Source organism: Pongo pygmaeus, chromosome 14 (assembly GCF_028885625.2).
Source record: "Pongo pygmaeus isolate AG05252 chromosome 14, NHGRI_mPonPyg2-v2.0_pri, whole genome shotgun sequence".
NCBI lineage: Eukaryota > Metazoa > Chordata > Mammalia > Primates > Hominidae > Pongo > Pongo pygmaeus.
Window position 1 is genome coordinate 123885256 of NC_072387.2, and position 22949 is coordinate 123908204.

Consider the following 22949-nt stretch of genomic DNA (forward strand, 5'->3'; position numbering starts at 1 on the left):
CCGTGGGATCCCCAGTCCGAGGCTACAGGACTCTCCTCCCAGGGATCCAAGTGACTGTGCAGTGACTGTGGTCATGCCACGGCCACCAGCCAGAGTGCAGTCCACATCGTGGCCACGTACGGCTCCTACAATCTCAAGCTTGCCGAGAAGGCAGCCATAAACCCGCACAGGTTAGAGTCCTTTCCCTTGGTTATGGTAACAATCATTAGCACCGGGGTCTTTCTGAATCCAGATGCAGCCACGACCTCTTCTCATAGACAGCTGCGGCTGAGATGAACATCTCAGTAGCGTTGTAAACCAACAGGCATCTGAGATAAGGCTCAGTCAATTTAGGAAGTTTATTTTGCCAAAGCTCAGGACGCACCTGTGACACAGCCTCCGGAGGTCCTGACAACATGCCTGAGGTGGTCGGTGCAGAGCTTGGTTTTACACATTTTAGGGAGACATGAGACATCAACATACATCGGATGAACACTGGTTTGGTCTGGAAAGGCGGGACAGCTGGAAGCAGGGAGGAGGCTTCCCGGTCGTAGGTAGATAAGAGACAAACGGTTGCATTCCTCTGAGTTTCTGATTAGCCTTTTACGGAATGCATAATTTACAGGAATGGTCACTCATGCCTGAGTCTGGCTCAGTGAAACAAGAGGGCAGAGGAAGCGATCAGCTGTGTGCTTTTGTCTCACGGGAGCAGTGGGATGACTTTGAGCTCTGCCTGTCCTTTGTCCACAAGGAATTTCTTTGCGGGCAAATTGTGAGGGAGGCGTGCAGCTTTTAAAAATCTTTATAGTTCCCTTTCGCAGGAATAGAATGGGAGGTAGGTTTGCCTGGCGCAGTTCCCAGCTGGACTTTTCTCTTAGGCTCGGCGATCTGGGGTCCCGAGAATGATTTTCCTTTCACAAGAGGAACATGCAGCTCAAAGGCGGAGTGGGACGTGGTTGCTGCCTCAACTGAACGCCTCTCTGGACCCAATAATTAAAAGGACTTGCTCCTCAGATAAAAGTGCTTTTCTTTTCTCAATAGTGAGTCTATGAGGTTCCTATTTGCTGCTTTAACAAATTACCACAAACCTAGTAGCTTCCAACAGCTCAAATGTATTATCTTACAGTCCTGGAGGGGAAGGTGGGAAAAGGGCCTCAGGGTGCTGAAGGCAGGGCTGGCAGGAGCCTGGTGGAGAAGCCACTGCTTTCTTTTCTCAGCCTCCAGAGACCGCAGCGGCCTTGGACCACAGCCCATCTTCAAACCCAGCATCTTCAAATTGTTCTCTCTTTGACCCGTCCGCCTGCCTCTAAGGAGCCCAGACCTTACGCTGAGTCCAGCAGCCTCTTCATCCTCCCTAAACTCCAGAAGCACCCACCGAATAATCCAAGGCGATCTCCCGACTTGGGATTCCTAACCTAGTTCCCCCTGCAAGGTTGCCCTGTTCGAGGGTCCCGGGGGTTCAGCCTCCGACGTCTTTGGGAGGGGCCCTTGCTGTGCTCACCACTGTGAGTCGCCCCCTTCCACACATCCACCGTGAACTTTCCATTCCAGAAACATCGCACCAGCTGTAGCTTCTCTCAACACACAGATCTTTCCTGTCTCCAGGTTTTGCTCAAACCTCCCACTGCCCAGCACGTCCTTCCAAACAGTCTTCACTCACTCTCAATCCCTATGGAAAACCCAGCTTGGGCCTCATGCCCAGGAAGCCTCCTGGCCCCAGGAGGCTCAGGCCCTGCCGAGCTCACCACAGCGTCTGCGGCCTCCCTGGGAACCCGGCCACCCCCATCCCAGGCCCACGTTTCCTCAGCCAGCTCCTCCCACAATCCCTCCCAAGCTGGCATTCCAGACCTGCCAGGTGCCTTTCACCCTGTTGTAAACTCCGGGAGGGCAGAATTCGGGTCGGACTCATCTCTGTGGCCTCAGTGGAACTTGCTCAGCTCCGTGTCAGGGACAACAGCGTCCGGCTTCTTCTCACTCCTTCAGGTCCCGGCCCTTTGCACATCGGCTTGGCTGCCTGACACGTTCCAGCCAAGGGCTGCAGCTGGCTCCTTCCCCGCCCGGGTGATGCCAGAAGCCACACGTTCCGGAGTGCGGAGCTGCAAGATGCAGGCAACCGAGAGCCAGAAGGGGACCACCCGATGGGGAACACGGGGATCACCCAACTAGGAAGATGGGGGCCACCTGGATGGGGAGGACGGCGACCACGTTGATGGGGAGGACAGAGAGCACGTGGATGGGGAAGATGGGGACCACATGGATGGGGAGGACGGCACCACTCAGCCTGGTTCACACCTTTTGCAATAAGCAGCCACCTCCTCCTGGGCTTTGGGCTGAAGCGGGATCTGCTCCAGGTTCTTCGCTGTGAAACGGGTACAGACACGTTTCTCACCCCTGACAGGGAGGCTGTCCAGCCCTGGAGACATTGTCACTCAGGCTCCCAGTGACCTCTTATGCGCTGTGTATCCTGGGCCAGGGCACTGACCTCTCTGGGCCCAGCGCCATCTCATGCTCACAGGGCTGATGACAATACTCTTCTCAAGAGGTGATGGGAAGGCCAAAGGGATCATCCCATGTGCTTCTAAGTCAAACACGATTCAGTGTGAAAAACACTGGCCTGGGTCATCAAGAAACTGGGCGCCAGGCAGGATGAAAGGAGGAGGTGCTGCTGGCCTCATCTGAGCCAGAGCCTCCTCTCTGTCGCGTGTGTGGGCTCTGACGCAGGGGACCAGGATGCCCGGGTGGCGGCCGTGATCAGGGGACGAAGCTGCCTGCCTGCCTGCCTGGCCCTGCCCATGTGGCCAAAGTCCACTCCAGGGGCAGGGCTGTGCCTCCGCCTCAGATGCACTGTCAGTCGCGTCTGGCTCGTCTTACTACTGAAGAGGGGAAGGAAGAGTGTGCGGCAGGGGCCTGGGCCATCCGTTCCCCGGAAAGCAAAGCGCAGGAGGCTCCCCACCCCCAGATGAGCCAGCCTGCAGCACACACTGGCAGGGTGGATGCCAGCTGAGTATTCCCAGGGGAAGCACTTTCCCTGTGCCACCCAGACAGAAGCAGCAGGTGCTGGTTTCCTGTGGGCTCTGCGTGAGGCTGGGCGTCTGGGACCCTGGTCTCCTCTGGGACTCCATGTGTGAGGCTGGGCGTCCGAGACCCAGGAACGTGCTGGGAACAGGAGCTGTTGACGTCGTTTCCCTGGCTGGGCTGCTGCTGTTTCTCTGCCTGTCAGATGGAGACACAGCTCCAGCCTCACAGGTGGCCTTCAGCACAGCATGCCAGGCACCCTGGGTGCCGCCCCCACTCTCCCCACCCAGAAGGCAGCTGTGCAGGGTCCCTGGCCTGGAGGACCTGCCTGGACCTGCCCAGCGCCCTGGATGAGGTCTGCCCTGGGCCTCTGCATGTCATCCGTCCTAAAAGCAGTTCCTGCCACTGCTTTCCTCTCACTGCCTTCCTCTCCCCTTAGCACTTTACTTCCAAATGGGCTGTCCTTGCCGGCTGACTCATTGCTCCCCCGGGGCAGGGAAGTGTGCAATGAGCTGAAGTCCTGTGGAGCCCAGAGCAGGAGGCTAACCCCCAGATTTAATTAATTAAAAAGTAAGAGCTTGTGAAGGACACAGGGGCCAACATGAAGAGCTGCCAAAGGCCCATCATGGTGGCATGAGCAACAAAATGCACAGAGGCCGTGCTGAGTGCAAACCACAAAATCCACTACTGTCGTCATTGAGTCATTGACCGGGGCTGCGCTTTTCACAAACCACAGAATACAATAGACGCATGTGAGTTCTGCTGCTGTCGCCACTGGTCGGGTCAACACGCAGCCCGGGAGGAGGGACCCACTGCTCCTCCCTGCAGGAGAACCTCGATGGATAAATGCCTGAGGAAACGGGGAAACAGAAAATCACCACGAGGCAAAGTCCACGGAACCGATTGCTGCCGACAAGACCCCCATGGAAGCCAAAATCAGAGAAGTTCCAGGAGAATCAGGATTTGGTCTCCCAGTGTCTCCAGGACGATTATCCACTACAAAGGAAGGATGGCGATTTGACCAGGAGACTCAGCAGACACCACCTGGACCTGGAGTTGGACACATCAGGGAGACTCAGCAGACACCACCTGGACCTGGAGTTGGACACATCAGGGAGACTCAGCAGACACCACCTGGACCTGGAGTTGGACACATCAGGGAGACTCAGCAGACACCACCTGGACCTGGAGTTGGACACATCAGGGAGACTCAGCAGACACCACCTGGACCTGGAGTTGGACACATCAGGGAGACTCAGCAGACACCACCTGGACCTGGAGTTGGACACATCAGGGAGACTCAGCAGACACCACCTGGACCTGGAGTTGGACACATCAGGGAGACTCAGCAGATACCACCTGGACCTGGAGTTGGACACATCAGCTCAGGAGCCACTGAGACAGCCTTACCTCCACAGGATGCTTGCCAAATGGGCTGGACTTCATACAGTCCTGAGAACACGAGACAGCAAAATCCACGCCCAGGCCCCAGGACAAGGGTGGCCAGGGCTGACGCAGGCACGGGCGACCAGGGAACCGGGTGTCTGGATACAGTGAGGGAGGATGAGGGAGACAGCAGGGCGAGGTGGGAACCCCTGGGCCAGCGGACTCCAGGCAGCGGAGGCGGCCTGTTGGTAATCGGTCAGGGAGTTGCTGTGCCCTTCACCTTGAGGATGGGACACGGGTCCTCTGAGGTTCTCCCTGGACTCCCTGATGCCTCTGAGAAAGGCACAGCACCCCAGTGCCCGCTGGAGGTGGGGTGGGAGCCAGCTGGGAGCAGGCAGCGCCCCTCACGAGCACTGCGGATGGCTGGCGGCCATGGCTCTCTAAGGCCCGCTTGGTGGACGCTGAGCCCTGCCCTCAGGGAGCGCTGGCCCCTCGGGTCCCTGGGCCCTGACAGTCCCACTGAGGCTCGGCTCCATTTCCGCAAATGGCTGCCTCCCGCAGGAGGGCTGGGGGAGAGCTCCGGGCCGGGGTCAGACAGCAGCGTTGGCTTCTGTCAACAAAAAGAGTCAAACTCTGTAAAATGTGGGAAGAGATTCATTCTGAGCCAAAGACAAGTGACCTTGGGCCGTGACCCAGCCCTCAGGAGGGCCTGAGGACATGTGTCCAGGGTGGTCAGAGTGTAGCTTGCTTTTATGCATTTTAGGGAGAATGAGACTTCAGGCAATACATTTAAGAAATACGCTGGTTCGGCTCAGAAAGGCGGGACAATGCAAAGCAGTCGGAGGGCAGAACTCTCAGGTTATAGCAAGATTTAAAAACTTTCCGGTTGACAATTGGTTACGTTTATCTAAAGACCTGGGATCAATAATAGAAAGGAATGCCTGGGTTAAGATCCAGGATCCTGGAAACCCAGGTTCTTATTTGCGGAGGAGGCCTTCAGGTAGCAGCTTCAGAGGGTTGTGAAATGTTTCTTATCAGACTTCAGGTCTGTGTGGACGTTAATGCTGGAAAGATAGAACGAGGCACGTCTGACCCCCGTTCCCGTCATGGCTGGAAACCGCCTCTCGGGTTACATTTTAAGAGGGCTCTGGTGAGGAGGAGGTCCACTCAGATGGTTGGGAACCTTAGTGTTTTAGTTTTGGCTTACGCTGTGTTGGTGGGTGATGACGGGTGTCAGGCATGGCCCCTCGCAACGTGAGGGAAGGCAGCAGGGCCTGTGGCCAGGGCTGGTGGGAGCCCTAACAGACGTTCCATGGAAACACCTGGTGGAGGAGGCTCTCAGCAAATGCCCGCAGTCCCTGCACCCGGCGGGCACATCTCCACGAGTGCGTCTCCTCCACACACTCACAGTGGGCGGGTTTGGTCATCCGCAGTCCCTGCACCCGGCAGGCACATCTCCACGAGTGCGTCTCCTTCACACACTCACCGTGGGCGGGTTTGGTCATCACTGATGGGCTGCTCTGCCTCTCCTCTCCTCTAGCTCGGGACCTTCAGTGTCCCGACAGGAAGGAATGCAGTACAAGTGCATCCCAAGACGCACGCTGCAGGTTACCCCCAGGCCTCACAGACCCTGGTCACCCCGGGATGGATCCCGCCCCAGGTTGTGACCTTGCTCCCCTCCTGCTGGAAACCTTCTCCAGACACAAGCCCCTCAGGCGGCAGGGCTTATCTTGTCCTGGAGGCTGCCTTCCCCTCCCCTGATGCCCCAGACCCCTCCAGGTCGCCTGGAGATGGATGCAGAGAAGCTGCCCAGCTCCCCATGTCCAGGGTCACCTCACTGCCGGGACCCCCTCCGGGGGCTCGCACACCCCCCTCCCCCGCCACCCCATTCTGATCCCGGCTCTGCGGAGGCCGTCCTGCTGCCTGCCAGGACCAGGTGCCAGGGCAGGTTGCTGCTGGATGGGCTTCCTTGCTGGGTTACCTGTTCCGATGGGGAGAAAAGTCCTCCTTACACCACACTGACAATGGCCTTGGAAATGTTCCCCTTGTGGCTCTGTAGGTGTGTGATGGGCCCTCCATGTGTGATGGGTCCTCCATGTGTGACGGACCCTCCATATGTGATGGGTCCTCCAGGTGTGGTGGACCCTCCATATGTGATGGGTCCTCCAGGTGTGGTGGACCCTCCATGTGTGACAGGTCCTCCAGATGTGTGACAGGCTCTCCATGTGTGATGGGCTCTCCATGGGTGATGGGCCCTCCATGGGTGATGGGCCCTCCAGGTGTGTGATGAGTCCTGCAGGTGTGACAAGCCCTCCAGGTGTGTGATAAGTCCTGCAGGTGTGTGACGAGACCTCCAGGTGTGACGGGTCCTCCAGGTGTGTGATGGGCCCCCCAGGTGTGATGGGTCCTCCAGGTATGTGACGGGCTCTCCATGTGTGATGGGTCCTCCAGGTGTGATGGATTCTCCAGGTGTGTGATGGGCCCTCCAGGTGTGTGATGAGTCCTGTAGGTGTGTGACAAGCCCTCCAGGTGTGTGATGAGTCCTGCAGGTGTGTGACGGGCCCTCCAGGTGTGACGGGTCCTCCAGGTGTGTCATGGGCCCCCCAGGTGTGATGGGTCCTTCAGGTGTGTGACGGGCCCTCCAGGTGTGACGGGTCCTCTAGGTGTATGACGGGCTCTCCATGTGTGATGGGTCCTCCAGGTGTGATGGATCCTCCAGGTGTGTGATGAGTCCTGCAGGTGTGTGACAAGCCCTTCAGGTGTGTGATGAGTCCTGCAGGTGTGTGATGGGCCCTCCAGGTGTGTGACAAGTCCTCCAGGTGTGTGATGGACCCTCTAGGTGTGTGACTGGCCCTCCTGCTCTGTGATAGCCTCTCCAGGTGGGCAATGGGACCTGCAGGTGTGCGAAGGACCCTCCAGGTGTGCGACGGGCTCTGCAGGTGTGCGATGGGCTCTGCAGGTGTGCGATGGGCTCTGCAGGTGTGCAAAGGACCCTCCAGGTGTGTGAAGGACCTTCCAGGTGTGCGATGGGCTCTGCAGGTATGTGAAGGACCTTCCAGGTGTGTGTCAGGCTTTCCAGTTGTGTGTGGGCCGTTCCAGGTTTGATGGGCCCTCGGATGTGTGATGGGGCCTCTTCCCGGGAACAGCAGGCAGGTTACTTTGTGCCCTCTCCCAGGCCACACCACATGGCTTGTGGTCCACTGAAACCACCAGGTCTTCTCCCAGCACTCTGGGAGGCCGAGACGGGCGGATCATGAGGTCAGGAGATGGAGGCCATCCTGGCTAACACGGTGAAACCCCGTCTCTACTAAAACTACAAAAAATTATCCGGGCGCGGTGGCGGGCCCCTGTAGTCCCAGCTACTCAGGAGGCTGAGGCAGGTGAATGGCGTGAACCCTGGAGACAGAGCTTGCAGTGAGCCGAGATTGCACCACTGCACTCCAGCATGGGTGACAGAGTGAGAATCTGTCTCAAAAAAAAAAAAAAAAGAAACCATCAGGTCTTCTTCATCTGAGCTACTCCCAAGAAAAAGGCCCTTAATACTGTGTTCTAGTAAAGGAAAAGGTAGCTCATTTTGTTCCTCCCTTGGGAGATGTCAAATCGTCAGTCTGTTTCTCTACATATTGACCTTTTGTTCAGATTGTGACAAGACCTGGCCGTCGCTGTCTCATCCAGGCCATGTGACAGGAGGCCAGCCGGGGGACCACCTTGAGGCCAGTGCATGTTTAGAGTCCAGTGAACTGTGGGCTGAAGAGCAGGGCAGTAAACCCACCGCTGCCCGTTCACCATGATTTAGAGTCCAGTTCCCTGCACTGTGGGCTGAAGAGCAGGGCAGTAAACCCACTGCTGCCCATTCACCATGATTTAGAGTCCAGTTCCCTGCACTGTGGGCTGAAGAGCAGGGCAGTAAACCCATCACTGCCCATTCACCGTGATTTAGAGTCCAGTTCCCTGCACTGTGGGCTGAAGAGCAGGGCAGTAAACCCACCGCTGCCCATTCACCGTGATTTAGAGTCCAGTTCCCTGCACTGTGGGCTGAAGAGCAGGGCAGTAAACCCACCGCTGCCCATTCACCGTGATTTAGAGTCCAGTTCCCTGCACTGTGGGCTGAAGAGCAGGGCAGTAAACCCACCGCTGCCCATTCACCGTGATTTAGAGTCCAGTTCCCTGCACTGTGGGCTGAAGAGCAGGTCAGTAAACCCATCACTGCCCGTTCACCGTGATTTAGAGTCCAGTTCCCTGCACTGTGGGCTGAAGAGCAGGGCAGTAAACCCATCGCTGCCCGTTCACCATGATTCAGAGTCCAGTTCCCTGCACTGTGGGCTGAAGAGCAGGGCAGTAAACCCACCGCTGCCCGTTCACCATGAGTAAGTGCAGAGTTTAAAACGCTAACCGAATTTGGCGTTCATTGCGGACACACTTTTATTGCTATTTTACGAGGTATTAGTGCACAATGGGTCTGGATTGGTGACGGCTTTATTTGCGCCTCGCTGTGTCAAGTTCCCCAGCAGAGACCCTCACCTAGCACTCTACTCCCCACCGGCCAAGCGGACCAACGTTGCGTGGAGGCAGAACTTGACGAAAGCTCGTCTCGAGAAGCACACGCACCCCTCTAACTCACGTAAAAGGAAGAGGTTCACGTAGACCTATGCGGCACGTGGCTGGAACAGGGTTTCCCAGGACCCTCGGGGGGACCAGTCAGCCTCTGTGGTGGAGCATCCCGGGAACTGAAGGGCGTCCTGCAGGCTCTGCATGCGGCACACAGGAGTGCCAGCCACACACACACTTGACACACAATGCTGGCGCAGGAGGACCCAGGCCAGGAGGCTGTGCGGGTCAGTCAGCTGGGTGAGGTAGTTACATGGGTTGGGTAGTAGCTGGGTGAGGTGGTCAGCCGTGTCAGGTAGTAGCTGGGTGAGGTGGTTACATGGGTTGGGTAGTAGCTGTGTCAGGTAGTAGCTGGGTGAGGTGGTTACATGGGTTGGGTAGTAGCTGTGTCAGGTAGTAGCTGGGTGAGGTGGTCACATGGGTTGGGTAGTAGCTGGGTGAGGTGGTTACATGGGTTGGGTAGTAGCTGTGTCAGGTAGTAGCTAGGCCAGCACAAGTATCCCAGTGTGCTGAGGGTGGCAGCTGTGGGTCCAGGGAGGACCCCAGGGCGAAAGGAGGGCACTGAGGTGGGAGCAGAACAGGGCCGCAGAGGATGGAGAACACGTCCGGTGGCCTATGGCATTGCCAGGCCGCACTGGCTGTTGGCATCCAGGCCCTGTTGGGTCTCCTGGGTCCTCCCCTCCAACCCTGGAACAGTAGAGGGGTCCGAAGCCTGGCCTGACTGCTCGTTAGCCGGGGAGGAAACCTGCGCCTGGCAGCTCTCTGAGGGCCTCACAGTTGGGAAACAGCAAAGCCACAGCAGAGCCGGGGCTCCTGGCTGCCCTTCGGAGCCCCACAGGGGCTACAGGAGAGGAAGGCCTGGCACCCTTGGGGCCAACCGGCAGGTGTGTGGGCCGAAGGCACCTGTGGTTACTGCCGGGGCTGTCTCTTCCCTCTCTTTGGCTGTGGCTGGCACTGCAGGCCAAGATGCTCTGGGAGAGAGGGGCCAGCCACAGACCAGGGGGCTGACGTCAGCCTGGCAGCACTACAGAAGGTGAGGTGAAGCGGGAAGCCTGAAGGTTCCTAAAGGGGCCTTTGGCCCTGGAAAAGGCGCATCAGAGCTCCGTGCTTGGAGGAAACGCTGTATATGAAATTTGGTCCCTCAATGCTGCTGGAATCTTCCACACCATGGCTCCAGGACAAGCGTGGGGGCAGGTTACTTACGGGGAAGGGGGCTGGGGGAGGCTGGAGCACCAGGTGGGAGTAAAATATGGGCTGCTGCCGGGGCAGGAGGGTGGACCAGCCTCAAAGGGCCCAAAAGACCCAGAACCCACTCCAGATGGGCAGGGCAGCCAGGAGTAGGTCACTGCTGCCGTCTGCTGTCGGAAGCGGGAGTTTCATCCTGCCCACGTGGCCCCCAGGTTCCAGCAGAAGACAGCTCCTCAGGAAGCAGGGAGCTCAGGCCTGACGGGGCCATTAGGCCTTTTTATTTACCTGAAATGGTGGCCCAAGGCTGGGTGAGGCTTCACAGATGTGAGAAGCAGCTGGCATCATAGCAGGTGGAGCGGGGAGCTGGCAGCAAGGCTGCGTTGATTCTTGGCCCCACCTGCACGGCTTGTGTGGCCCCAGGTGTCCATTGCCACCTCCTGAGATTCCTTGGGCCCAGGCCTGTAGTGGACACAAGCAGGCCCCTGGACACACAGCCAAGCAGATGCGCAGCCATGTGGACAAGGAGCCCAGGAAGCACAGAGGCTGACCCTGTGACACTTCCCCCCAGATGCTCTCTCAGGGGTCCACACCCACTATGGCCCATCAGCCAGGCCACTGGGAGGATGACAGCATATCCATGGGACTGGGGGTCAGCAGTGCTTTCCTGACCCCTCCTCCATGATTCTGGCCTGCCGGGCACTGACTGCCCTCTCCAGGAGCCCATGTCCAGCCAGGATGCTGCCCCAGTGCCCATCGGGGCCATGGAGCAGGGCTCAGGCTGACCCATGAACAGCCCACGTCCTGCCACAGGGACTCGGGGGACTTCTCTTATCATTCCCAAGAGAGGTGTGGAGTTTTCAAAAACCTGCCTGAGCACACATTTATATCTGGCAATTTTTTAAAAAACTAACTATTGAGGAGTCACATAGACATGACTTGGCATGAAAGGAGCCAGCCCCAGAAGAGCCCACAGCACAGGTTCAAGACCAGGCAAAACTAGCAGAAGGGACCAACATCTGCCTGGCATCTGCTTCCTGGCACTGAAGCACGGTGACTGGGGAGGCACAAAGAGGAACCTTCTATTTATTGTTCTTGATATCAAAAATGTTAAATTACTTATGAGTGGCTTTCACCAAAACAAGTGGTGGACATATACTCAGAAAACTGCATGAAAAAGTTAATCAGGAGGCCGTGGGCTGAGGCGGCTTCAGTGCCTGGGACCCTGCGTGAGCACACCGAAGCCCACCGGGAACTGGGCCACAAAACTGATGCTGCCCAGAAACTGCCAAACTAGCTTCTCACCAGGGACTTCTTCCTTTAACCAGATGTCTTGTCTTTGTCCTGCTTCTGCAGACACTTAGAAAAGAGCTCCTCCCCTCAACTTCGGTGGAGCGCTGAACCTCACACTGAACCTCACACTGAACCTCATGCTTTCTCGTGCTGCTCAGTTCATGAATTGCTGAACGCTCCAACAGACTCCTTTGAATCTCAGTGTGCATGAGCTTATCATCTAAAACTACAAAACACTACTGAGATAAATTGAAGGAGACCTGAATAAATTGAGAGATTTGCATTGTGGTATAATAAAAAATACATCTGGTCTTTGTCCCCTGTTCCAGGGACGGAACTCCTTAAATCTTTGGAATTTCCTGATAGGGGTGTCTGATTTCACAACAACCCTTTTTCACCGCATTTGTTTACCCTAATGAGGTGACTCTTGGGGGACCCCAAGGTAGCTTTAGGGTGGGAGCTTGTTGCCAGAGGAACCAACCACGTAATCAGAGAGGAACTTCCAGCCCCCCTCACCCCCAACTCCTGGGAGGCACCAGAGATTGAGTTTGTGTTCAATCACCAATGACCAATGACTTAATCAATCATACCTGTGTAATGAGGCCTAGATAAAAATTTTTGGGCATCAGGGTTGAGGAGCCCCCAGGCTGGGGAGCTCCTGCGGTGCTCAGAGAGCAGTGCCCACCTCCCCGCTCTCTTCACTGGGCTGTTCATGGGTTTCCTTTATAATAAGCATGATTGTACGTAAAGCACTTTCCTGAGCCCTGGGAGGTGTTCTAGTGAATCTGAGGGGATGTAAGGGTCCCCAAATCTGCAGTTGTCAGGAGTGAGTGTGGGTTGGTACTCATGGTACCCATGTACAGCTGTCATCAGAAGTGGGGGCAGAGTCTTGTGGGACAGAGCCCTTCACCTTCAGGGTCTGTGATACTCCAGGTCGTCAGTGTCAGAAGTATCACAGAAGAGCGTGCGACTCCCCAAAACAGGAAGGACTTTTGAGATGAAGACGATTAAGAACAAACGGGTCCAGAAGTGCTCTCCGGATTCCTCTTTTTGCCTAAAGCAGGGCACAGATTTACAAAGACAAAGGACATTCTGTCCCCTCCTGCAGGGAGAACAAAGGCTAAGCCCTGAAGACAGTGTCAGGCCCTCACACCCGCAGATGCCCTGACAAGCTGTGCTCCCAGCCTCTGCCAGTCCTGTGCCTGGCCCCAAGCTGCCCACAGAGGGACCTCGGTGCTCCCATCTGTAGAGTGGGGTCATCACTCTTGCCTGAGGGACCTCAATGCACCCATCTGTAGAGTGGGGTCATCACGCCCTGCCTCAGAGGCCTCGGTGCTCCCATCCGCAGAGTGGGGTCATCACCCCCACCTCGGGGACCTCAGTGCTCCCATCTGTAGAGTGGGGTCCTCACCCCCTGCCTCGGGCACCTCAGTGCTCCCATCTGTAGAGTGGGGTCATCACCCCCTGCCTCGGGCACCTCGGTGCTCCCATCTGTAGAGTGGGGTCATCACCCCCTGCCTGCTCCTCAAGGTGTTCAGGGCCAGGAGGGCTGTGTCCTGCCTCTCCCCAGAGTGGCCTGGCCTTTGTCCCTGAGGAGCTGCTTTCACGTTGCCCTTTTCAGACCTGGACACAGCATTGCACCACGGAGAGTTGACCTTCCAGCCACTTCTCGTTGACCTCCCAGCCCAGGCCAGCCCAGCCCAGCCCAGCCCAGGTGCCTCTGCCCCTGTGTGCATAAGGGCTGGCCCCGCCTCTCCTGCAGGGCCCTGGGCAGCTTTCTCCCACAGCTGGGTCTGGGGTTCAGCAGGAGCCGGCGCCCAATGGAGACACAGGAGAGACTCCCTCCCGCTCCAGGGCACGGGAGTCCTGCTGTCTCTGGTGAACCCTGCACCCACCACAGCCTTCAGAACCAGAGCCAGAGAGAAGACCCTGTCTCCCAGCAGAGCCACCCTTCCCTGGGGCCCCGGGACGTCCGTGGCGCTGGTGAGGCTTGGGAAGGCCGGGCGTTCAGAGGAACTCAGGATGTCCACGGCTGAGGGGTTTGTGGGGTCACGTGGGAAGGACACGGGGGAATTTCCACACCATTCACAGCACAGGGTTTCCCACGGGAGCTCTCTAGGCTGAGGCCTGTGGGGCGGGGGTGTCTGCATCCTGCGGGGCCCTCACAGGCGTGGGGTCCTGGTGTGGGGAGGCCCAGCCTCTATGAGGTGATCATCATAAGGGACGTAGTGACAGCCCCGTCCCCCTCCAGTGAATGCTCAGCTGGGGAGGAGGTGCGGAAATCCTGTCTTCCTTGCTTGGATCTCGGTGTCTGTGGTTTCCAGGATGGAAACAGGCAGCCTGAGCACCGGGGCCCCCACGAGGTGGTGCTGTTGGCCAGGGAGGAAAGAAGCGCAAGGTCATCCCTGTGGGCTGGGCTGGAGCCGGGCAGGGCCTTTGCTTGTGGAGGGCGCCCGATGTCCCTTCGTGGACTGCGTGTGGAAGGAACTGCTCTGGCCTCGGCTCTGCCCGGCTACACGGTGCCAGCATCACTCCCCACCCCCAGCCAACAGCACTGCCCACTCGCGGGAGATCCCGGCCGGGTTTCCAGACCTCAAAGCTGAAAGGCATAGAGGGGCCCAGCCAGGCCCAGGCCCCAGCACCTGCCCCAGGGCTGCACTCGCTCCCCGCCCCCCACGCCCCACTCCCCAAGCCTCCTCCAGGCCCTAGCGCCTGCCCCAAGGATGCACTCACCCTCCTGCTCCTCCTCCAGGCCCCACTGTAGTCACTCATAGGCGTGGCCAGGCCATGGCGCTGCAGCGCTTTCATTTCAAAGTGGCTGCCTTTTGCGAAACTCCACGTAGAGACGTGCTGAACTCGACTGTCTACGACGCCCAGAGGGAACCGGCTCCAAGAGGCCGGGGACTGGCTGCACCTGCTGCTCCGTGTTCAGCACTCCGGACAGGGCCTGGCAGGGGCCAGCAGGGATCCCTGGACGGCTTGGAGGCCGCTCGGGATAGAATGAAGCTAAGAAGGTAAAAAGCCACAGTGCAACGCAGCCCCACTCTCATAAGACAATCTATGCCTCTCTCCGTATATGGCACCATCCGTATGCACAGGGATTGAATACATGTTCCCACATGTGGACATCTAAACCCAGACAGAGAAAACCCTGGGAAGAACACACGATTGTTCCAACAGCCCCGAAGGAACCAGAACGTTGAACTGAGACTCGCCCTTTCCCACATCACCTGCAGTGAAAACACACAGAACATCTGGTAGGGGTGGGGGTGACACGGCAGGGAAGAGGCGGCCGGCGGCACGGACACAGGTGTTTGGGGCCCGGCAGGGACAAAGCCAAGGTGCAGCTGGCGTGGCTGGAGGAACTGCGCCGGCTCAGGGTCTGTACTGCTGTGTGTCTGCCGCTCCCACCTGCCCAGGGCTGGGCTCCAAGGCGGCCACCTTGGAGGTGCAGGAGCCATGTGGGGCTGGGCCATCTCCCCCAGCCTGGGAGGGCTCTGACAGCCTCGCTCACTTACTGGAGTCTGCACAGGTCAGGGGCCAGTGGACACTGAGGATAAAACTGAGGCAGGCTGGGCCTGGGGCAACACAGGCCACCACCCCAGGACCACTGGCCAGCCCTAGAAAGCCCAGGCGGCATTTGTGCCCCGTGGGACTGAAGGCCAAGGGCAGCGTCCTTCTAGGGGGAGTCTGGGCTTCCACCCCTCCCTGGATGTCACTGCAGCTGATTTGCTGAGCTCAGGGCTGCGCATCTACAGAGGGTTCCTGCCCTGGGCCCCTGCCTGGTCCACTCCATCGACCCCAGCGCTGCTGCCTGAGCCTCTCAGCCCAACAGGCCGGGCAGCAGCAGGAACACGCCCATGCTGGGCGGGGCAGCCGGGCGGAGGGAGCCCCCGGCCTCAGCAGCATCAACCACGTGGCAGGAGCTGCTCTCCAGCTCTGCGGCGCGTAAACCTGTTTCCTCAGGGATGTCTCCTGCTCCCCACAGTCTCCAAAGCCCAGCCTCGTCCCCTCCACTAAGACAGGGCTTGGACTCACCGCTGACCATCCTGGATGCTGACTGCCGCTGCCAGGCCCCTCTGAGCTCAGCGCCCACTAAGCTCTTCCCCAGACCCCCGGCCTGGCACAAGGCAGCCCCATTCCTTGGGTGTGTGGCTGCTGAGTGCCCTGAACAGCTCGCTCGGGACCTGTCCGCCTCTCTGATGGGAGCTGGGGCCCAAGCCAGGTGGCCACTCACATCCCACAGGGTGTGTGCCTGCGCCACGGGAATCTCCCTGCAGTAGGAAGGTGTGAGCTGGGCCTGGCCGCCCTGGAGTGCCCAGAATCAAGGCTCGGAGGAGCAGCACTGGAACTTTACCCCCCGTGGCAACAATCACCTCTCCGGGGTCCCAGGAGTCAGCCCTTCCCACCCCAGCACTGGCCCTGATCAGCTCTTCCCCCAGACGCCGTGACCCCCACCCCACCAGACAGTGAAGGAGGAACAGAATTACCCTGGGTTTGAGGAAATCAGCTCAGAGCCCAACATAAGTCAAAGGCGTGTCTGATGCTGGAAGGCTCATATTCTACCAGCTAAGCCACCGCCAAGCTCCTGTGTCTGCAGAGCCGTGGGACCGCCCTGTCCTAGAGGCGGCCGCTGCCAACATACCCAGAATGAGGCCAGCCACATGCGGCGACAGGACGAACACACGGGTGGACAGACTCACGCCGATGCTTGCTCTGTGGGGGAGGGTGCTGGGAGCCACCTGGCAGAGCTGCCGCCTCCTGCCCCACCAAGGGGACAAACCAACCATATTTCTGGAAGCTTCTCTGGGTGCCTTTCTGGTTGGCACAGTCGGAGGCCGCAACTAAGTCACACCCAACTGCCCGGCAGCCAGGACAGCAGCAGCACTCGCCCCACGGTGGGACAGGCTGCGGCTGTCTGGCTTCTTCAGCCCCGTGATGCCACGTGGAGGCTTCGCTTTACCGGGTGGGCCTCAGGGCTACACCCACCCAGGACAGCCTGTCCAGGGCCCATTTCCGGTTGTCTGGGAAACGATGACTCTGGGGCTGATGAGCACTTATCTTTTGTGGTGTCTTTCAGTCAAGGGTGGGTGCTGGCTTTGGGGGGTCCCCTTTCTTCAGCCTGGATGGTGCCCCACTTTGATCAGAGCGAACTACCCAGGGGGACAAGCTCTGCGTGGCATGTGGCTCCCTGAAAAGGGCCCCTCCCTCCCTGGCTGAGTGATGGGCAGAGCTCACCCTCTGTGAGCCTCTGTGTTATCATCTGCACCACAGGGACGGCCCCCATGTGTCTCCACGGGAATAGACAGTGCACACAACGTCTCTGCCTGCGGCCTCTGACTGCCTTAGAGACACCCAGATCAGAGATGCTGCAGGTCACCTGCCCGTGCCCTCCTGTGCACGTGTGTGGTATGTGTGAGCATGTATGTGCTGTGTACATATGAATACGCACGTGTGTGTGTCTGAACGAGAGAGCTCTGGGTGGGTTCTGGTGAAACTCATCTTACAGGGATGTCCTGGAGCCCCCCCACACCCCTAGGAAGACTCCCTCTCCTCCTCTGAGTGGGGAGCATATGGCTTCCCTCCAGGGACAGATCCTAGTGCCAGCACCACAGTCTCTGTTGCTCTCGCAGTCACAGCCGGGGCTCAGCTGCATCCACCGTGCTCCTGGCTCCTGCAGGGTCTTTGGTGACACAGCAGACACTCCATCCCTGCCCTGCACCTCTCACCCCTGCCTGGTGGGGGTGCCTCCAGGAGCTGCAGCTCACACGAGGCCCACAAAGGGCTGAGCCTCCCCTGCTGTGCCCCAGGGGCCTCTGTCCCCACCCAACAAGCCACTGAGCAAGAGGCCAGGGCAGGAAGCGGTTGGAGCCTTCCAGCTGGTGGAGAGGAGTATCTGGTGGAGAGGAGGAGTATTTGGTGGAGAGGAGGAGCATCTTCCCGTGCTTGTTTATTGTTTGTTTAAGGTCACATCATCACTCACCCAGTGGGCAGTGGGCTTCAGGCGTGGCTCACACCTGGTGTGGTCATCGGCGCCCCGGCATTGCTCAGGGCTGGCGGGATCTTTAGCCCAAAGGCGCAGTTTGTGTGCCCGCTCCTTCCAGGCCTGGCCAGTCCCACAAGAAGAAAACAGAAACCTCAGTGCCTGGCGAAGAAGGCTCTTGGGCGGCAAGTAGGTGGCCTGACCACCCTCCGTCCCGCCTCCTGTGCCCCCAGCCCCTCCACACCCTGCCTCCTTCCTCTTCTTCGCCAAGCTCTGAGCACCCTCTCCGGGGCGCTAGGTGCTCTCCTTCGCCCTCTTCCTGGTGGAGAACGGGATGCAGCACACCCAGCTGGTCTGCACCCTGCAGGCCGAGAGGAGGGCAGGTGGGTGAGAAAGGGTCCTGGGCTGGCGCTGTGGCCACAGGTACCCCGAGAGCAGCACCCCCAACCTGAAGTGCACTGGGGGGTCTCCCCTGCACCTGCGTATGCACCCCCTTTCATCAAGTGCACTGGGGGTCTCCCCTGCACTCTGCCTGCACCCCTTTTATCAAGCACACCGGGGGGTCTCCCCTGCACTCTGCCTGCACCCCCTTTTCATCAAGCGCACTGGGGGGTCTCCCCTGCACCTGCGTATGCACCCCCTTTCATCAAGCCCTAGGGGCTGTGGTGAGTGGCCGATGAGAAGCCCAGTTTGCTGGTTTCTGCTTGAGGCCTGACTCGGAGGACATGCGGGTCTCCAGAAGGTGCCTGAAGACAAAACAGCAAAGAGCACATGGGCCCTGCCTCCGTCTCCGCCTGGAGCCACTGTGTCCCTAAAAGACCAGTGACCCGGGTCCGGGCCTTTTCCTGCACACGACTTCCGCCGCGGTTCGTGATTACGCCTCTGTAATCTACAGCCAAACGTGCCCTCGCACTCAAACCTTGATGTGATTCTGCTGCGCCCAGCCCCTGCCACCTGTCCAGGAACCGTGAACAGAAACACGGCGTGGGGCAACGGACAGACGGCTCGCGGGTGACAGCCTCAGTGCGCAGTCCTCACTAAGACATCCACCTAAAACAAACTCTTGAAAAGCTTGATTTTTCTTCCTTAATTGGCAATCATGGTGCCCATGAAGGGATTCCTAGCGGACTGTCCAGGGACACTGCAGGGACCTGGCACCTTGGCCCCAGCACAGGCCCTTGGGGACTCTCTGGCCCCTGTACAGCTGCACGTGGTGGGGTCTCTCCTGGGTCCTCCCGGGACTCGTCTCTCTGGGGTCTCTCCTGGGTCCTCCTGGGGCCTCTCCTGGGGCCTCTCCTGGGGCTGTGCTAGGGCTCAGACCTCCTGCTTGCTGACAGCCCTGAGTTTCGGAGACTTTTCATTTGTTAAGGAGACAAATTCTCCTAGTTGAAAGATACTAGGGGCCAGGTGCTGTGACTTATGCTTGTAATCCCAGCACTTGGGAGGTTGAGGCAGGTGGATCACTTGAGCTCAGGAGTTAAAGACCAGCCTGGCCAACATAAGGAGATCCCCATCTCTACTAAAATATAAAATTAGCTGGGCATGGTGGCGCTTGTGGTCCCAGCTACTTGGGAGGCTGAGGCAGGAGAATCACTTAAGCCCAGTGGGTGGAGGTTGCAGTGAGCTGGGAACACACCACTATACTCCAGCCTGGGCAACAGAGTGAGACTCTGTCTCAAAAACAAAAAAAGAGATGGAGCCTGCCAAAGCATTTTCCAATGAACACGCAAGTGTGCACGTGAGCTGACGCCCATTCATTACAGCCACGGCTGAGGACTCTCGGCCTTCCTGGGCAGGAGCCTCCCCGGTATTGGGAAATCAGTGTTGGGTCTTGTAAATGCAACTGGACGGTGATCCAAAGGGGGAATTTGTGAGATGAGGTAGCAAACCTAAGAAGCCACGTCTGCTCATTTCTGCTGGCAGCTCTCCCCACTGCACACCGCCGGCAGCCCCACTGGGCAGGTTTTCTGGGACAGCTGAGTCAAGGGGGATGGGGGCTGAGACCAGGAGATTTGGACCCAGGATTGTCCAGTTTAGGGCAGAAAACAGCCATCAAGCTGCGTGTTGAGTGCCAAATTCATCACCAGGAAACGATGAGAAAAATAGAGCTGTACTTGGAAAATACCTGCCCATTTTAAGCCCAGACTCAGGAGTCAAAACAACCCCAATGTCCTAGTGAAAGCCGGTGTGACCTGGTCAGAGTAGGAGTCAAAAGAGGCAGAGACTCTGCTGAGTTGGGGCAGAGTGCAATGTTCTCGAGGACTTTCTCTCCCTGGAGACATAAAAATCTGAGAGCAGGTAGTGCAGGTAGGGCTGTCATCATCACAGCAGCAATTCCTCAGCAAAGCCAGACCAGTCGGGGGCTGAGGGCTGCAGCTCTCAAAGCTGGCCCTGGGCAAGGACGCCACCTGGCAGGCACAGCTGCAGCCCCTGTCCTCAGCTTCGCCCCTGTCCTCAGCCATGGCCCCTGTCCTCAGCCTCGGCCCCTATCCTCAGCCACGGCCCTATCCTCAGCCTCGCCCCTATCCTCAGCCTCGGCCTCTGTCCTCAGCCGCAGTCCTTGTCCTCAGCCGCAGCCCCTGTCCTCAGCTTCGCCCCTGTCCTCAGCCTCGGCCCCTGTCCTCAGCCTCACCCCTATCCTCAGCCTCGGCCCCTGTCCTCAGCCACGGCCCCTGTCCTCAGCCACGGTCCCTGTCCTCAGCCACGGTCCCTGTCCTCAGCCTCGGCCCCTGTCCTCAGCCACGGTCCCTGTCCTCAGCCTCGGCCCCTGTCCTCAGCCACGGTCCCTGTCCTCAGCCTCGGCCCCTGTCCTCAGCCTCGGCTGCAGCCCCTGTCCTCAGTGTCGAAAGTCAGGTGCTCCCATGTGCTTTTAAGAGGTGGAAGCTGGGGTGATTTTTAAACATTTCTCTCTGTTGTGCTATTCTACATTATTCTCGTTATTTTAAATGACTGGTTAAAATGTTAATGTAACTGTTGTTTGTTTGTTTGAGATCGAGTTTTGCTCTTGTCACCCAGGCTGGAGTGCAGTGGTGCTATCTCAGTTCACTGCAACCTCCGCCTCCTGAGTTGAAGCGATTCTCCTGCCTCAGCCTCCCTCAGCCTGTAGCTGGAACTACAGGCGCATGCTACCACGCCCAGCTAATTTTTTGTATTTTGGTAGACACAGGGTTTCACCATGTTGGCCAGGATGGTCTCGATCTCCTGACCTCATGATCTGCCCACCTCAACCTCCCAAAGTGCTGGGATTACAGGCTGAAAGAAGGTTTAGTATCATGTGACTGTTTTATAAAGCCAATAGAAAAATTCACCCTTTAAAAAAATCTGTAATAAATCAAAATATTGATAAACTGTTAATTCTGAGTGGTAGGCATTTGATAATTGCTTTTTGTATTTTTGTGTGTTGTTTAAAATAAAACACTATAGATCCATGGGCCCCTTCAATGCGCCAGTGTCTTCCCTCCCCACACCCGTCTTCAGGGCTGAGGGCCTCAGGCAGTCTTGGGGCTTCCCTGGACCTACACAGCATCCAGCCTGGGGACACAGGTCATCTCTTTGGAGGCTGCCTAGCCCCGGCCCCAGGGCCCGAGGCTTGTTGTGAGAGGAACCTGCTTGGCTGTGACACCAGCTGTGTATGCATGGCTTCCCACCGCCTGCAGGACCCAAGTCTGCAGCTAAAACCTAAACAGGAGAAGCCAGTACCATGCACTTATCACCTCTCCCCTCTCCTTCCTCCCTCCTCTCCCTCCTCTTCCCCCTTCTCATCAGGTCCTTTTCCTGGCTGGTGGGTAGGAGACATGGCCTGGCTATGGGGTGAGGTGGGGCATCGTGAAGCTCGTCCCTGAGCTCTTCCAAGGTCCCCGACGTCCTGTTGCCTGCCCTCAGCCCCTCAGGCTCGGTAGATGCTGAGCCTCGGCAGCGCCCAGGGAGAAGGGGGGACCGCTTGGGCTCGGCTCTGCCCACCACACACAAGGCATGTGGGCACACAGAAACCGTGGTGGGGGGAAAGTCCTCCTACCCCCACCTAGTGTGAGCCCACAAGCATCACTCACTCGTCTTCTGACAGATCTCCCACATCCATCTGGGACGGCTTCTCTTCCTTCTTGATATCGGTGACCACCTGTGCGGAGTGGAGACGTTTAAGGGATGGGAGGTGTCAGCCACGGGCACTGAGGCATAGCCTGTGGACCTGCTGGAGGATCAGGCCAGGGCACAGAGGCTGCCTGGGCCTGGATGACCTCCCATCAGACAGGGCTCTCTACTGACTGGACATCCAGTTAGGGGAACCTGACCAAGGAACTGCACCCTTGATGTGGCTTGGCTCCTGGACTGAAGACCAGGTCTGTCCTGTCAGCCCAACTGTGCCTCTGACTGGCCCTCCTTGAGTCCTTAGAACTCGTGTGCCCCAAGAATAGCCTTGTTGGGGGTTAACAATCGGCTCTCTCTGTGGCTCTGAGGGCAAAAGGGAGAGAAGGTACAGTCTGGAAAATAACTGACCCCCAGGAAGGAGCTTAAACTTGCCAAGAAAGAACTTCAAGAAACTTCCAGAATGATGACTGTTCACTACAGCAAAGACATGGAGGAACACACCCCAGATATTAGCGTTGGAAGGGCCCAGACAGGTCATTAAGTCAGCCTCTTCTTTTTACAGATAAGGATGATGATTATGGTGGTGATAATGATGGTGATGACGATGGTGATGATGATGATGATTATAATGGTGGTGATGATGATGGTGATTATAATGGTGGTGATGATGGTGAAGGTGGTGATGGTAATAATGGTGATGGTGATGGTGACAATGATGGTGATTATAACGTTGGTGATGATGGTGACAGTGATAGTGGTGATGATGATGGTGATGGTGATGATGGGGTGATGATGGTCATGATGATGATGTGATAATGGTGGTGACGATGGTGATAGTGATAGTGGTGATGGTGATGATGATGGTGATGGTGATGAGGGTCACGATAGTGATGGTGATCATGATGCTGGTGATGGGAATGATGGTGGTGATGTGATAATGATGGTGATGATATTAATGATGGTGATGATGATGGTGATTATAATGGTGGTGATGATGCTCATGATGATGATGGTGATAATGGTGATGGTGATGACGATTATGATGGTGGTGATGATGGTGATGATGATGATGGTGGTAATGGTGATGGTGATGATGGTGATTCTAATGGTGGTGACGATGGTGATAGTGATAGTGATCATGATGCTGGTGATGGGAATGATGGTGGTGATGTGATAATGATGGTGATGATATTAATGATGATGATGATAGTAATGATGATGGTGATTATAATGGTGCTGATGATGCTCATGATGATGATGGTGATAATGGTGATGGTGATGATGGTGGTAATGGTGATGGTGATGATGATGATGTGATAATGGTGGTGACGATGGTGATAGTGATAGTGGTGATGGTGATGATGATGGTGATAGTGATGTTGATGATGATGATGCTGATGGGAATGATGGTGGT

General features: G+C 57.4%; 2 protein-coding genes across 5 annotated transcripts in view; one reads left to right on the plus strand and one right to left on the minus strand.

Moving 5' to 3' along the window:
• The first annotated feature begins 3782 nt into the window (after positions 1-3782).
• On the plus strand, positions 3783-11809 carry LOC134738024 (splicing factor, proline- and glutamine-rich). The gene is made up of 2 exons (XM_063650684.1): positions 3783-9397; positions 9431-11809. Exon 1 carries the CDS (start codon positions 3918-3920, stop codon positions 5091-5093), a length of 1176 nt encoding a protein of 391 aa, XP_063506754.1. The 5' UTR covers positions 3783-3917; the 3' UTR covers positions 5094-9397; positions 9431-11809.
• A 5572-nt stretch (positions 11810-17381) lies between these two features.
• Positions 17382-22949, minus strand: part of C14H13orf46 (chromosome 14 C13orf46 homolog) — a 14748-nt gene continuing 9180 nt past the window's right edge. For all 4 annotated transcript variants that reach the window (XM_054447111.2, XM_054447112.2, XM_054447114.2 and 1 more), the window contains 3 exons: positions 21499-21566; positions 17694-17810; positions 17382-17572 (listed from right to left, as the gene is read on the minus strand). In XM_054447111.2, the coding sequence (XP_054303086.1) occupies positions 17532-17572; positions 17694-17810; positions 21499-21566 (226 nt within the window). In that variant the 3' untranslated portion in view covers positions 17382-17531. The remainder of the gene's footprint in view (positions 17573-17693; positions 17811-21498; positions 21567-22949) is intronic.